This window comes from Poromitra crassiceps (assembly GCF_964638095.1).
Source record: "Poromitra crassiceps genome assembly, chromosome: 5".
Lineage (NCBI taxonomy): Eukaryota > Metazoa > Chordata > Actinopteri > Beryciformes > Melamphaidae > Poromitra > Poromitra crassiceps.
The window spans coordinates 59,319,102-59,333,367 of NC_139642.1; the positions used below are offsets into that span (position 1 = coordinate 59,319,102).

The 14,266-nt window shown below is 43.7% G+C and overlaps 1 protein-coding gene across 1 annotated transcript in view; it reads right to left on the bottom strand.

Annotated features, from left to right (window-relative positions):
* Positions 1–7,766: 7,766 nt before the first annotated feature.
* Positions 7,767–14,266, bottom strand: part of LOC310776650 (uncharacterized protein) — a 68,936-nt gene continuing 62,436 nt past the window's right edge. The window contains exons 43-47 of the mRNA XM_083636822.1: positions 12,218–12,466; positions 11,724–11,840; positions 11,298–11,483; positions 10,257–10,543; positions 7,767–8,187 (exon numbers count right to left, since the gene is read on the bottom strand). Of these exons, the coding sequence (XP_083492948.1) occupies positions 7,900–8,187; positions 10,257–10,543; positions 11,298–11,483; positions 11,724–11,840; positions 12,218–12,466 (1,127 nt within the window). The 3' untranslated portion in view covers positions 7,767–7,899. The remainder of the gene's footprint in view (positions 8,188–10,256; positions 10,544–11,297; positions 11,484–11,723; positions 11,841–12,217; positions 12,467–14,266) is intronic.

Sequence of the window (14,266 nt, forward strand, 5' to 3'; positions counted from 1 at the left end):
AATTGAAATAGTTTATTTAGCGCTGTATGCGTTTGTAGAGATAAAATAGCTAGAGTGAACACACACAAACCTCTTTCATACATTTCCATCCATTCAAGGTAAATTGCTGTGGTAGCATTTAGCATCATGTGAAGAATCATAAACATCAGCTTAAAGCCCCCCTCCAGTGTATTGAGTCATTTTTAAGATATTTCATGTGTTGGTGAGTCATGATTAGCCATACTGTTTGCTCAAAGTCAAAACAACTACAACAACAACAAAAGCTGTTGTAAAAAGAGGTGATGGCGTCAGACACAATAATGGTCTGACGTGTGATAGAGAGTAAATACAGTATACAGCACATAGCCTCTGGCGTTAGCTAACTGTTAGCTACAGTATGTTTGTTATCATAGTGTTTTCCGCCAGGCTCAGGACGCCTGCAGTGATGAACGTAAATATTGAGGTAGGAAAAAATGTTTTAACTGGGACTTTGATGGATGAAATGCATGTACAATGGAAATCTTTAGACATTTAATACTGCTATAAAAGCTGATATAAGGGGGGGTGTCATATAATACTGCTACAGCCTACCGGCTGCTATTAAAAAAGAAAAAAAGAAAAAAAATGGCATGACGAATCCCCTCCCCACCCCCCACACACGCGTGCGCGCAACGACGATGTCATCGTCCATCATCCATTTTTTACCCGCGCACGCGCAACGACAATGCCATCGTCCATCATCCTTTTTTGACCCTGGACATTGTGATGATTCAAGTTGGTAGACATCGTCCAACCCTAATGGCGGGGAATGAGTTGATGAAGGCAACAGCGCTGCAGTCATGATGCTGCAGTGGAACAAGCTATTAGCCTTCGGTTCTATGTAAGTTCTTTGGTAACGTGCGACTATACGGCGCGCACTCATGTGTGTTTGACATGGAACACCAACCGTTACACAGGTAGAACAACTGACTGAAGGGGGTCTTTAAACTAACCCTAACCCAACCTGCTGTCATACGACCATTCCATTTAGTCACTGGCTCTGGATCAACTGAAGCCGATCTAATCTAGGGATGTGTAAATATCTTTTTTGTGAATACTGTATGTTTGCACTGTGGGAACAGAAGACATGAGAGTGGAGTGCCAGTTATTGTCTCTTATTGCACTGAGAGTGTTTGAGTCTATTTTTGTTGAAACTGTCGGGTGGGGGGGGGGGGGGGTAAAAAAAGGGGTTGTTCTGTTTCTTTCCTTGGAAACTGTTATGAGAGAAATAAATACGTTTTTATATTTCTTTGTGTCATTTGTTTTGAGCTGCGAGAACTTCCTGCAGCAGTTGCTTTTGTTGCATGTTCTCCTCTCTTCCATGTTCTTCTCTCTTCCTCTCTCTCTCTCCCCCACACCTCTGTGTCCTTCTCTCACGATATCTGTCAATAAAGCATAAAATGTCTGATATATAAAAAAAAACATAAAGGAAGAGCTCTTATCTTTGTTTTTTACCATTAAATTTTTCTTTACTAAGTTTATGACCCCCCCCCCCCCCACACACACACACACCAGCTTTATGTTGATTGACAGCTGAAATGTATTTTTTTTTTAATCAGACAGGTCAACCTTTTCACAGCGGGAATTTGGCTTAACTCTGTTCTCTCTCTCTCTCTCTCTCTCTCTATATGTCTCTCACTCACATGAAAGCGAGGCTTCCTTCAGGTACATTCAGCTTGGGGGGTGGTGGTGGTGGTGGTTGCTTAAGCCTGCGCTAAACCTCTGGTGTCACTCCACATTTACTCTTTAGGCTTTAGGGCAAGGTGTCACAATAGTCTACTGGAAATTTCTTCGACCCAGTAATGTTGTTTCTTATGAACTTTTATGTCATATGTATGCCTAGTGGATGAAATTCAACATGGTTGCTAAGAGTTGCATGTTGGGCAATTTGAGTAATTACCATAATGAGCTAATTAATCACCAAAACTGGAAATTAGCATGAATTATATAAATAGTGAGGCTGAAACCATGAAATTGTTATACTGTATTGTTGCTTTTTTTTTTTAATCAATTTAGAAAGGTGATCTAGAGTCTAAATTGATGTGTGGAAGTCCAAAAATTAATCTCTTGCCATAACTGAGTCTACTTAACTATTTCTAAATGGACTAAAAGCTAAAATATACAGTAACCTTTTCCAGATTTTGATAGCCATGCAGGCACTTCAAAAGTCATACAGAGAGAAATAAAGTCATAAGAGAGAAATACAGCATCAGTGGCAGTGCTTTTGTGGTTCACTGTGTATGTCACTACCTTCGAGGAAGAGATTGTGAGTTCTAACCTGGGATGTGCACAGACTGAACTTTCATCTGTGTTTTTTAGACAGCAAAGTTATTTGTATTTGAATAAAAGTGGTTAGTGTTATTTCAGAGAAGAGAATATGTGATTGTGGTTTAAAGACACAGATCAGCTGAGTGGGAATTGAATGCATTTTTATTGAAGTGTTCTCAGTCCAGATATGCTTTAGGAGTGTTAGTGAGAAGGCTTCTCCTAAAGGAATTAAATATCACCGACAGTTTTAAATACATGGAAGAAAATGGCGACCTGAGTAACCCCTCCAACCCCCACTGACGGTTGGTACCGATATTCTCTCTGGTGTTTCCTGCACGACACTCAGCTCCAGAAATACTTTATGTTGGACCAATCAGCTTTTCCCCAATGTCTCCAGGCAGACCCATATGACAATAGTCCAGTAAGATGATTTTCTTTCCCTATCAGAGCTCCCTAAGTGATGGTCATTGTATCAATGTAATAGTCAGTCATGCATGCCAGTAAATAACAGCTATTATAGCTAACCGCTAATGTTAGCCTCTTAATGCTGCTGTGGACTGCGAGCTGCTTTCTCGCCGTCAGACCGATTTCTGTCAGGACCACTATAGAGAAATGCAGGAATGAGTCCAGAAGTATACTTCCCGGGTTCATCAGCAAAAAAGTTTGCGTTCCCATACACTTTTATTAACCACAGATCTTAAGTTATACATTTAAGTGAAATCCCCATTCTAAAACCCCAGACTTTTCCACTGAAGAACCAAATGGCGGCAATTTCTGGATAAAGCCTACAAAAATAACTCATCCCTGTGGTACTCTACTATAGTCAAAATTAATTATTAGCTATTATGCAATATTTATATTTGGCAGTATGGCAAAGAGCAGCAGCAATAATGACCCCGGTACAGAACAGAGGAGCAACATAAATGACATTGTTTGATACAGCATGAAAGGAGGAGCTGGGGTGGAGCTGGGTTGGAAACGGTTTGCAGAGAAGCCGAATAAAAAGAAAAGGGCACAAATGAAGCAGCTTTATATGGGGTGCCCTGAATGAGATTTGCCAATTGAAAGCCTGGAGGGAAGTCAGCTGATGTGAGCTGGGTTTGTGGGCTGAGCTTGACTTCATGGCCTGCCAGAACTATCGCAATGTTCGGTTTGCGGTGGTTGTTAACGCTGATTTCACTGGTGAATTTGTGTTTCATCAAGTTGAAGCCATAATCTGACCCTGCTCACTGACCCAGCTCCCCCTGCTGTCCATATGGTGCGTCTGCACCCTAGCCGTTTCAACCCCTCCCTCCGGCCTTTGGCTCACACCTCCTCATTTACATACAGCGTGAAATGTCAAATGGTGAAGTGCAAAAGCAAAAAAAGAAAAAAGATTTTTTTTTTTTTTTTAATATTTCCATTTGAGCTTTTTTCATTGTCACTTTACATTTTGAAATTATCATTTGACATTTTGAATTTGCTTTTTCAATTTCCTTTAGTTTTTAAGTTTAAATTGATCATTAAATCATTGATCATTTAATCATGTCGTGATTATTCCTGCTATACAGTAAAATAAAAATAAAAATCTTGTATCTAATGTAATTTTCTATTTGGACTTTAATTTGGATTATTATACATCCTCCATAAGGGGGTGTATTTAGTTTGTTGAGACTCAGGGCGGTGGGGAAGCACAGTGTTGGGGAGCAGGGTGTGGCATTTTGCTCTGTATGTGTCTGGCTTTCTATTGGTCACTGAGAAAGAGCCCGCCTTCCAGGAGTACTTCCTGTTTCATAACCCCAGTCTGGGTCGCGTACGGTGGGGGGGTTATTATGGTTTCACCATTTACCAAAAAAATAACAAATAAAATAAAATCGCACCACCGTAAATAAATACTCCATTGACATTTACAGTAAAAATATAAAGCAGTCCTGTTCTTTCAACAGTGTAAACATATTTACAAACCATATAAAATTGAAAATACACAGAGGCAGCATCAAGGTTAGAGAGGTTAGTCAAGAGCTTAACATTAGTCTGGAGCTTAGTAACGGACATCTAAACAGAGAATGTTTCACAGAAAAGACTCAAAGAAAGAAATTATGTCATTTTATCGAGGAGTTACCATGACAACCATTATTTGGCTCCGTTTTTATCTTTTATGACACCCAAGCTGGATGTCACCTCACACAGCCACAGGTCACCTGACATTTCTGACATTTCCAGATCCAGGTAAACATCAGGGTTTTCAGGTGCTATCCTAGCTCCATCAGACCCATAGACTTCATGAGTACAGCTCTCCAAATATGAAGATACATCTTGATCGCGCCCCCCTGGTGGCTGGCTGCAGTATAGGTCAGAAATCCAGCCCACTCGATGTGTTGGCGGATGGGACACGAGCCTGTTGGATACTCTTACAATGTAACACAGAGTAATAACACAAACACCACCAACTACTGTACAAAATAGACCAGCAAAGTAAATCACTAATCACCAATCGCTGTTACAGCGTTTTAGGGTGGAGTTTTCTTTGACAGTAAGTCGAGGCCAGATTGATTTGTGTTGTGTTGGTGAAGCAGCTACAGCCTCTGCTGCTTTGGGACACGGCAGTAGCCTCTCTCTGGGCAGAACGACGACAACATACTTGAGTGTTCTCTAGAGTGCCGCAGGAATGATCCTAAAACCCGGAAATTAGTTAACCTGGGTTTCCTCGTCTGGAAGTCAGATGGGATTTTTGAATGGCTTTTTGGTTGGATGCTTGAAATAAGGTCTCTGGTTAATTGATAATTAATATGATAATTTTGTGTTGAGCAATATAATCTTTTGTTAAAGACATAGTTTATTTTCTCATCTAGAACAATCTTAAAGTTAATGGAACCCAGCGCGATGTTAACTATCTGGTTGACCTAGAAAAATATGTCATTCCTACACTACTCTATTGTGTTGCTTTGATTGAGTTCTCCCCCTACTGGTAATTGCTGTTTACTGCATGTTACAACCAACTCGGGTTTGGAGATGAAGTGTCCTTTTGTAATTCTTCAAGTTCATTTGTCTCAACTCAGCAGATGTCGCATGTCACCTCTGCTCTGTCTCCACGTAAGCACCTTTGTAGAAACAGTTAGAAACCGTTAGAAACTGTTGGAAAGAGAAATGGTTAGAAAGAGTTAGAAACAGCCATAGGTTAGGATGGTGAGGGTTAGGGTTAGTCAGGTCACAGACAGGCCAAGCCTCGCTCGCAACACACGTACAAAATAATAAAGACAAGGTTTTCACAGCAGATCCATTCAAATCAAACATTTTCATTCTTCTTGTTTTCTTCTGAACACAGTAACTACAGACTGCTATGGAGAATAAGGAAGCACCTACTGTATTTGACATAAAACAAAGATCCGTAACTGCTTTGAAGAATACCATTCGTCAAAGTATATTATAATTTTATGAAAGGGTCCCTGCAGGCCTCAGGGCTGCTCTTGGTCTCTCAACATCAAAGTATTCAAGATCGGAAACATAACACATGAATTAAGAACGTTAAAACGACCAAATCTAAGGAGAAAAACCACTAAACTATTGACAAGCAGTTGAGCCGAGGGAAGAAATGAGCATTGATAAAAGTGGAATAAAAACATGTTTAGAAGGTCATGTCAAGCATATTCACAGCCTCTTTGGAAAGCAGACGCTTTTATCCCACCTTAGAAGTACCGACTGAACAATGGCGTGTGTTCACTGCCTGTCAGCTGACCAATCGGTGTGCATTTTCAGTGCAGTTCAAGTTGGGATATGGGCGGGGCTGGGAGGCAGGGTTCATGCCTGCAGACCGAATGGAGTGGATGGAAGGGCCGTTTCCATGTGTGTGATTAAGGGGCAGTGTCCACAGAAGGCTTTTTTTCCCCATAACGGAGGGCTTTGTATATCATCATGCACAGAGCACTTCCAACGTGCAGAAACACACATTGCACGTAGCTGACTCTGACAGTAGCTAACATTAGCTGCCCAACAAGATGATGCAATCCATAATTCTCATGGAGCCTCTCCTCTGCCATGTTTGTTGATCTTTAGCCCCGCCTCTTCCTCGGTTTTGATTGGTTGGTTAAATTGGTTGATGAGCAGCGCTGTTCTCCAAAAGTTGAACTCTTTTCTATTTGAGGCACCCAGAGCGCCCTGGTGTCGGGAAGAGGAGCGCTCCTAGCGCGTCTTTACCAGAGATCATTGCAGAAAGGCGCTGCTGACTGCTCAAAAAAAGGTTTCTGTGGACACGGCCTTTGAAGCGTCAGATGCTGTTTTTCATGACATTCTCTCCTTATATGAGCGAGTAGAGAACATGCGACTGCCTTGGACCTTTCTTCTTTGTTTGTTAAAGGAACTCACCAAACATTTTGGGAGATTCACCCATCTATCATTATAGTAAAACAAAAAAGATAGATACCCTTCTCTTCACTGTGCGTACATTAGAAAGTAGCCCCGCGCCCCTCCTGCTGGTAGTGAAAGGTACAGCAGTCTACCCCCATTCACTAACCAAAAATACACATTGCAACAGCACCAGAAACACTCACATGTACATGTTGTGACTTGTGTTCTCACCACGCCATGAAATAACAATCCACAATTATGAGCCACTGATATGAATGTGTTGGCGCTGTTGGAATGGGTCTTTTTTGCTGCATCGTTCACTAGGATTTTAGTTAGCAGGAGGGCCATTGGGCTATTTTCTAATGCACGCACAGTGAAGAGAAGGTGATCTATCTTCTCATTTTACTATCAGGAATACGGCAAATAGGCGAATCTCCCAAAATGTTGGGGTGTTCTTTTAAAGTTGTAGTTGTTGCAGTGAGTTACTCTTTAAAGTTGTAGTTGTTGCAGTGAGTTACTCTTTTAAAGTTGTAGCTGTTGCGTGAGTTACTCTTTAAAGTTGTAGTTGTTGCAGTGAGTTACTCTTTAAAGTTGTAGTTGTTGCAGTGAGTTACTCTTTAAAGTTGTAGTTGTTGCAGTGAGTTACTCTTTAAAGTTGTAGTTGTTGCAGTGAGTTACTCTTTAAAGTTGTAGTTGTTGCAGTGAGTTACTCTTTAAAGTTGTTGCAGTGAGTTACTCTTTAAAGTTGTAGTTGTTGCAGTGAGTTACTCTTTAAAGTTGTAGTTGTTGCAGTGAGTTACTCTTTAAAGTTGTTGCAGTGAGTTACTCTTTAAAGTTGTAGTTGTTGCAGTGAGTTACTCTTTAAAGTTGTAGTTGTTGCAGTGAGTTACTCTTTAAAGTTGTAGTTGTTGCAGTGAGTTACTCTTTAAAGTTGTAGTTGTTGCAGTGAGTTACTCTTGTAAGTTGTAGTTGTTGCAGTGAGTTACTCTTTAAAGTTGTAGTTGTTGCAGTGAGTTACTCTTTAAAGTTGTAGTTGTTGCAGTGAGTTACTTGCTGCTCAGAGCTCGTCGGCCATGTTTTACCAGGCTTTCTGTTCAGGGCATTAAAGGGATAGTTTGGATTTTTTTAAAGTGGGGTTGTGTGAGGTATACGTATCAATAGTCAGGGTATTACCTACAGTAGATTGTCGTATACATACATACAACGTCAAATAATCTGAACTACTCCTTTAAAGATGAACAGACGGCGTTTAGCCCTTTCTATCCGCTCTGACTCTACAGGAGGGTCTCGTCACTCCTTCACGCAGACATTGCACCTCCCCACATTCTGCCTCTGTTGTGTCTCCTGGGTGAGCGTGGTAGGAGAGGAGGCGTCGGAGGAGACCCTGGCGAGTGTGGTGGGGGAGGAGGCATCATCGGAGGACACCCTGGTGAGCCAGAAGCTGTAGATGTTGTTGAAGTAGCTGCAGGTTCCTCGGGGCCCCTGACACTCCACGAAGGCCTGGGCCCTGAAGTCCCTCAGGCAGCTTCCTGATGAAGTTAGAGACTGGCCGCCGCCCTCATCGCCCGCGCCGGTGTGCTGCAACAAAAGGTTGAGTTTCGAAAAAATGATCTCACGGCAATGAAATGGCTACTATTGGGACTAGCATAACCAAGTGTGAATATCCACACACAATATTCATTGGCGACTACGAAGCAATGTTTCAATCCAGTGGGTCTTCATCAGGCAAATGACTATATGAAGACGGCAGGAAATATATATTGAAAAGAGACTACGCAGCGCCACGCAGTGACATCAGCTGCTGTCAGTCAATTAACTCGTTCCCCGCCAGAGTTTCAAAGGAAAAGTCGCCAGCCACCGCCAGGGTTTCTGATCATTTTCACACATTTTCCAAGACCCACAGAATATTCTCTTCTATGACTATGTAAACACTGAATATCCCAAAAGAAAGAAGAGAGTCTCTACTTTCAAAGAAGAAACAAGTTTGATTCTACCTTCATCCGTTCTTTAGTTATTGACACTTGAGTGTAGGTAGTGTTCACTGAAAACGTCCCCAAATGCTGAGAAAAGAGCATTTTTGTAAACAAAGTCATCTTCACGGGTCCTGAACCGAATAAATGTCTTTGATGGTGGATACTGGCCGGTGTTAGACTCAACTATGATCCCCATAATGATTTGGTTTCTCCCCTTCCGGTCAAACACCCGACAGCTTTTACAGCTTTTGCTGTAACACCGGTGCGAGAAACGGATTCTAATCAATTTAAAGCTGAAAGCTTGTTTACAAATATTAACTCATTCCCCGCCATTGACGTGTTTTTACGTCAATCTGTGTTTTCACCGCCATGCGATAGATGGCGCTCTTGGCCACCTTATGAAGTTCTACTTCAGTCCTCAAGTCGGCCAGAAGCAACAGTTATTGTCCCACAAAACCAGCCAGCGGAAAAAGCAACGATCTCCCTTCAGGAAAAAGCTCCATAAAACACCTCCAGCCTGGTGCCTCAAAGGGCTGCAACGAGCAGCTTTCCCCCAGGCTCCACACACTGTCAGACGGACTTGTGACAGTCACTCAAAGCTGAAGGATTTTTTTCACCAGAAGCTGGTAAGCGCACACCAATCATTTCTCCTGTCAGGTAGATCAGTAATCCGCTTTGTGAACCCTCACATCGTGTACATTTCAGCGGTCAAATATGCCCCCAGACCTCCACACATGGAGCTCCAGAAGACCCAGACCCAGGGCAAGACAAGAGTGTGAGCCGGCACGTCCACTCTCTGAGTGCGGGGTGAATCTCTCCCTCACCCCGCTGCACAAAAAGGCATTTTTCTCTGCTTTCTGGGGAGAGACGGGGATTTTCGGTGACAACGACCCATATTCAAGTGTCGATAACTAAAGAACAGAAGAAGGCAGAAACAAATGTCTTTTTTCATGAAAGTAGAGGCTCTCTTATTTCTTTTGGGATATTCGGTGTTTACATACAGTAGTCACAGAGGAAAATATTCTGTGGGTCCCGGAAGATCAGTGAAAATGGTCAGAAACCCTGGATAAAAAAAGGTTTGATGTCAGATTCCTGAGGGGACATGGTGTTGAGGAAATAAATCCAAAAAGTCTCCGACTGGAGGAGCCTCTTTTCGTGGTCCTCTCCCCTGAGGGGCTGATCCACTTTGTCCACACCAACGTAACGGAAAGCATTAAGGTTGTGACCGGCTCTCTCTCTCTCTCTCTCTCTCACTCACACACACACACACACACACACACACACACACACACACACACACACACACACACACACACACATTTAAATGATTTATTTATGTCCACATAGATACAGAGTACAAAGGACATAAACACTAGTAATGCAATCAGATGTTGTAACGGATGTTGTAACGGAAAGCATTAAGGTTGTGACCGGCTCTCTCTCTCTCTCTCTCACACACACACACACACACACACACACAAATGAACAGCACCCAACACTGACTATGATCATTCAAAGTGAGGTACAAGTAATACAGTAATACAATTACAGTAACTAAGTTACTGCCCAACAGGTAGCAGTAGTGCAGTACCCACCATGAGGAAGGAGTAGTATTGGTAGTATTGTAGTAGTAGTAGTAGTAGTAGTAGTAGTAGTAATAGTAGTAGGACCCACCATGAGGAAGGAGTAGCCCACCCAGAGGCTTCTCCAGTTGGGGGGGCATGGTGGCTGGGTGGAGTCCTGGCTGTGCAGGGCGATGGGGGGGGAGGTTAACCCTTCACACACCACACAGCGGCTGATGTGCTCTCTGATGGCGACCCCGGCCAGCGGCGCGCTGGGGACCGGCGCTGTGGTCGACAGCCAATAGGATTTGTCGTTGCGGCTGGCATAGGAGCAGCTTCCCATGTTACAGTAGGAGAAGGGCATGGTGGAGAAGAGACGCATGCAGGAGCCTGCCTGGCCTGGAACAGATCACATGACACCTATTAGCATCTCTATTATTAGTTATAACTTATAGCATACATTTGGACACTGTACATTCTGGGAATTCCGCAGTACCGCACCTGCCCATTTGGGACACCTTGGCTCAGGTTTGGTCCCTCTGAGTACTGATGGGTCAGAGGGGTGTTCAGGGTGTCCATAAGGGTAAATTTGTACATTTGGGACTCATTGGTGGATGTTATGGATTGTTTGTGTCTTTTCAAATACTGGCTTTTTGGGTAACCCTATACCACCGTCGGCCACCAGGCAGCACTTGGGAGCAGGAAATCGGAAGAATTTTTGGTCACCTCTTGGTAGCCTGGACTCGTGGTTTGGCCTGAAAATCGGGTCATCTTTGGTATTTTGGGACTGCAGGGGTGGCGGAATTTCAGGTGGCTTCTGGTAGTTTTCATGACTGATGATGAATGAGGGGCACTGCCTGCTGGCACCTAGGTCCCATCGGACTCAAACTTGGCCTCATGGCACTTACTCATGTCAAAACGGTCTTCGTTTGTGAAGATTATCCTGCTAAACACAAATCACCACTCACATACACTTTTGTTAACCACAGACTTTATTTCACGCATTTAACCGAAACCCCCATTCTAAAACCCCATTCACTTTTCCTCTTACGAACCGAAGTGCTACTTCCAGACTCATTCATGCGATATTAACTTTGCATTCAAAATTTGTACAGGGAAGAAGACTTCCCCTAGTGCATCATTATTATAGTACCCAGGTCCTGTGTGTGGGCCTTCTCCTGGCCCTCCAGGTACAGCAAACTGTAGCCGCTCCACAGAAGGGTCATGTGATCCGGACAGGAGGGTGTCGTCTCTGATTGGCTGTGCATCACCAGCAGGAAGCCAGAGCTCACTCCGCCTGGACCGGGCCTACCGGGTTCACCAGTCAGCCCCGGGTCTCCTGCAACACCAAGACCATCAGGTAGGCAGACAGACAGACAGACAGGCAGACAGGCAGACAGACAGACAGACAGACAGACATACATAAAGTTAGACAGACAGACAGACAGACAGACAGGCAGACAGACAGACAGACATACATACATAAAGTTAGACAGACAGACAGACAGAGAGACAGACAGACAGACAGGCAGACAGACAGACAGACAGACAGGCAGACAGACAGACAGGCCTGTCTTACCCTGGGGCCCTGTCACTCCTGTCTCTCCCTCCAGTCCTGAGTCTCCGTTCGGTCCTTGAGGTCCCGGCAGTGCATCTGCTCCTGGTCCACCTGGTGCTCCGGCTGGCCCCACCCTCCCTGAAACACATCAATATTACAGGCTCCACCCCTTTCCAGAAGAAGAAGAAGAAGAAGAAGAAAAGCTAAAATAATAATAAAAAGCTATAATAATAATAATAATAATAATAATAAGATATTTGCAAGCGGCCACGACAGGGGTTCAAGCCTTTTCTGAATGCAACTGACTTTGCAAAAAAAAGTCAATGGTTCTGAGGACATGGTCCAAACATATCCCTCAATATATCTGCCAAGTTTTGCGATCATTGAACCAACAGGTGTGGAGTTACTCTGTTAGGCCACGCCCAGTTTTGGCATCTGCGACACCCCCTTTTGGTCAAAGGGTTTTGTAATAATAATGTGTACACAATTTACTGGGGTGGAACTCTGTGTCTTACCTTTAGCACCCTGAGGCCCGGTGTCACCTGACGGGCCAGCGGCTCCAGCCTGACCGGGGAGGCCGTGGGACCCCGGGGCCCCGCGGGGGGGTGGGGGATGAGGGTGTGGGGGAAACACTCTGCCCTGCTCCCCTCTCACACCCGCAGCTCCGCTCGCTCCTTTGCGTCCTCGTGTCCCCGCAAATCCGGCGCTGCCTGGAGAACCCCGATGACCCGGGAGTCCCATCACCCCTGGAGACCCCCACTCACCTGCACACACACACACACACACACACACACACACACACACACACACACACACGTACACACACAAACACACACACCTCACTTCGTGGCACAGCATTGGGTTATTTTAGCCTGTCATGTTGCGTGTTGTGTATGTTGTTCTGTTGTGTTGTGTGTTGTATGTTGTTGTGTGGTATGTTCTTCTGTCAGGACTACTCTAGTCAAAAATAAACTTTGATTAGGCTACCATATGCAATATTTATATTTGGCGGTATGGCTCTGAGCAGCAGCAAAGACCCCCGGTACAGAACAGAGCAAGCAACAATGACAACAGAAATTGCATTGTTTAAAGAGCAGGGTGCAGGTTAGAGACCACTTTGCATGAATATGACTGGTATGTAGCAATAGGATTCTCGTTTGTTTTTTGTTTTTTCCCCCACACATAGCTGCATCTAGATTTGTTTTTGTAAAGCAGCTGGCACGCGTACCTGAAAACCCGCAAATCGAACATAACACCTGTGACGTTTCCTCGGATTATTACCCCCGTACGCCGAGGGGCTGTTATCCGCGTGAGACCAGTCTGGAGTCGGGTTGCATCAGCTGAGATGGTCGGTGGGGTGCGTGATCTCTGGCCATCCAAAATTATATTTCCAAATAGGTGTTATTTTTGATAAACCGATTGCATAGTGGGGGTCTACTAGTTTGTCTATTAAAACTATACACATTTCATAAAGTGCCATATTGGCCATAGATATTAACCTTTATCGAGCCCAAACTAAACAGTTGCCTTGGGGGGGAAATGGTGTAGATTCAGATTTTCCTCCTGCTCGTTTCAATGCCGAAATGCATTCACACCTCTTTTCCATGGCGTTTCCACATTAGTTAGTTCAGTTTAGTTCAACCATCCCTGTTGTTTGTTTTGTTTGTTTCTTCCTCGTCCCTCTCTCCTCTATCTGGATCCCACTCTTGTGAAGCGACCTTGGGTTTTATGAAAGGCGCTATATAAATTAAAGTTATTATTATTATTACATTCTGGACAGTGTTGCCAGATGGTAAATGTTGAATTATCGTACCAGAGGGTCAGTCATTTTTGGAGGTAAAGTATCGTACAAATACGATAATTATCGTATGTCTGGCAACGCTGAATCTGGATGTTTTGGAAAGTTTTCTGCTGTACAGTAAGTCCAGTAGCTCGAGTGACGTCACAGGTGTTATCTGCCCAGATGGCTTTTTTATTCAGCACATGCATTATAATGCAACATTTTTTTCCATATTTCTGCCCTGGTGGCATGTTTAAAAATATATGTTTTGGGGGGGGGGGGTATTTTCATAAGAATCTTGAGCCCAAACTGTAAATTCAAAAGGACTATTTAACCTGCACCACTCTTTAGACACAGCGTGAAAGGAAAAGCTGGGGTGGAGGTGGGTTGCAAATGGCTTGCAGAGAAAACCGAAAAATGAAGGTGGAAATGAAGCAGCTTTAAATATTCTTTTATTCAGCTTTAAATAATTATTTTGACCGAACTACACCCGCTAGCTGCTAGCTAGTTCCTACATGAGACTGGAAAAGAAAATAGTTCCTACATGAAACTGCTCACAACAAAGTCTGTGCATTATCTTGAGTAACCGGGTCATTTCTGGAAAGAGACAATGCTGTTGAGTTTTTCAAATGTATGTTTTTGGTGCTTTGAGCACTACAAGCTGAGTGCCATCCAGTTCCATTGTATTCAAGAGAAGTCAGACATCTCTGCGGCTGATATCTCCAAAACTCAGGCAACTATCCCAAAACGATATAGATGGATAAATAGCACCACAGGTGAGAGG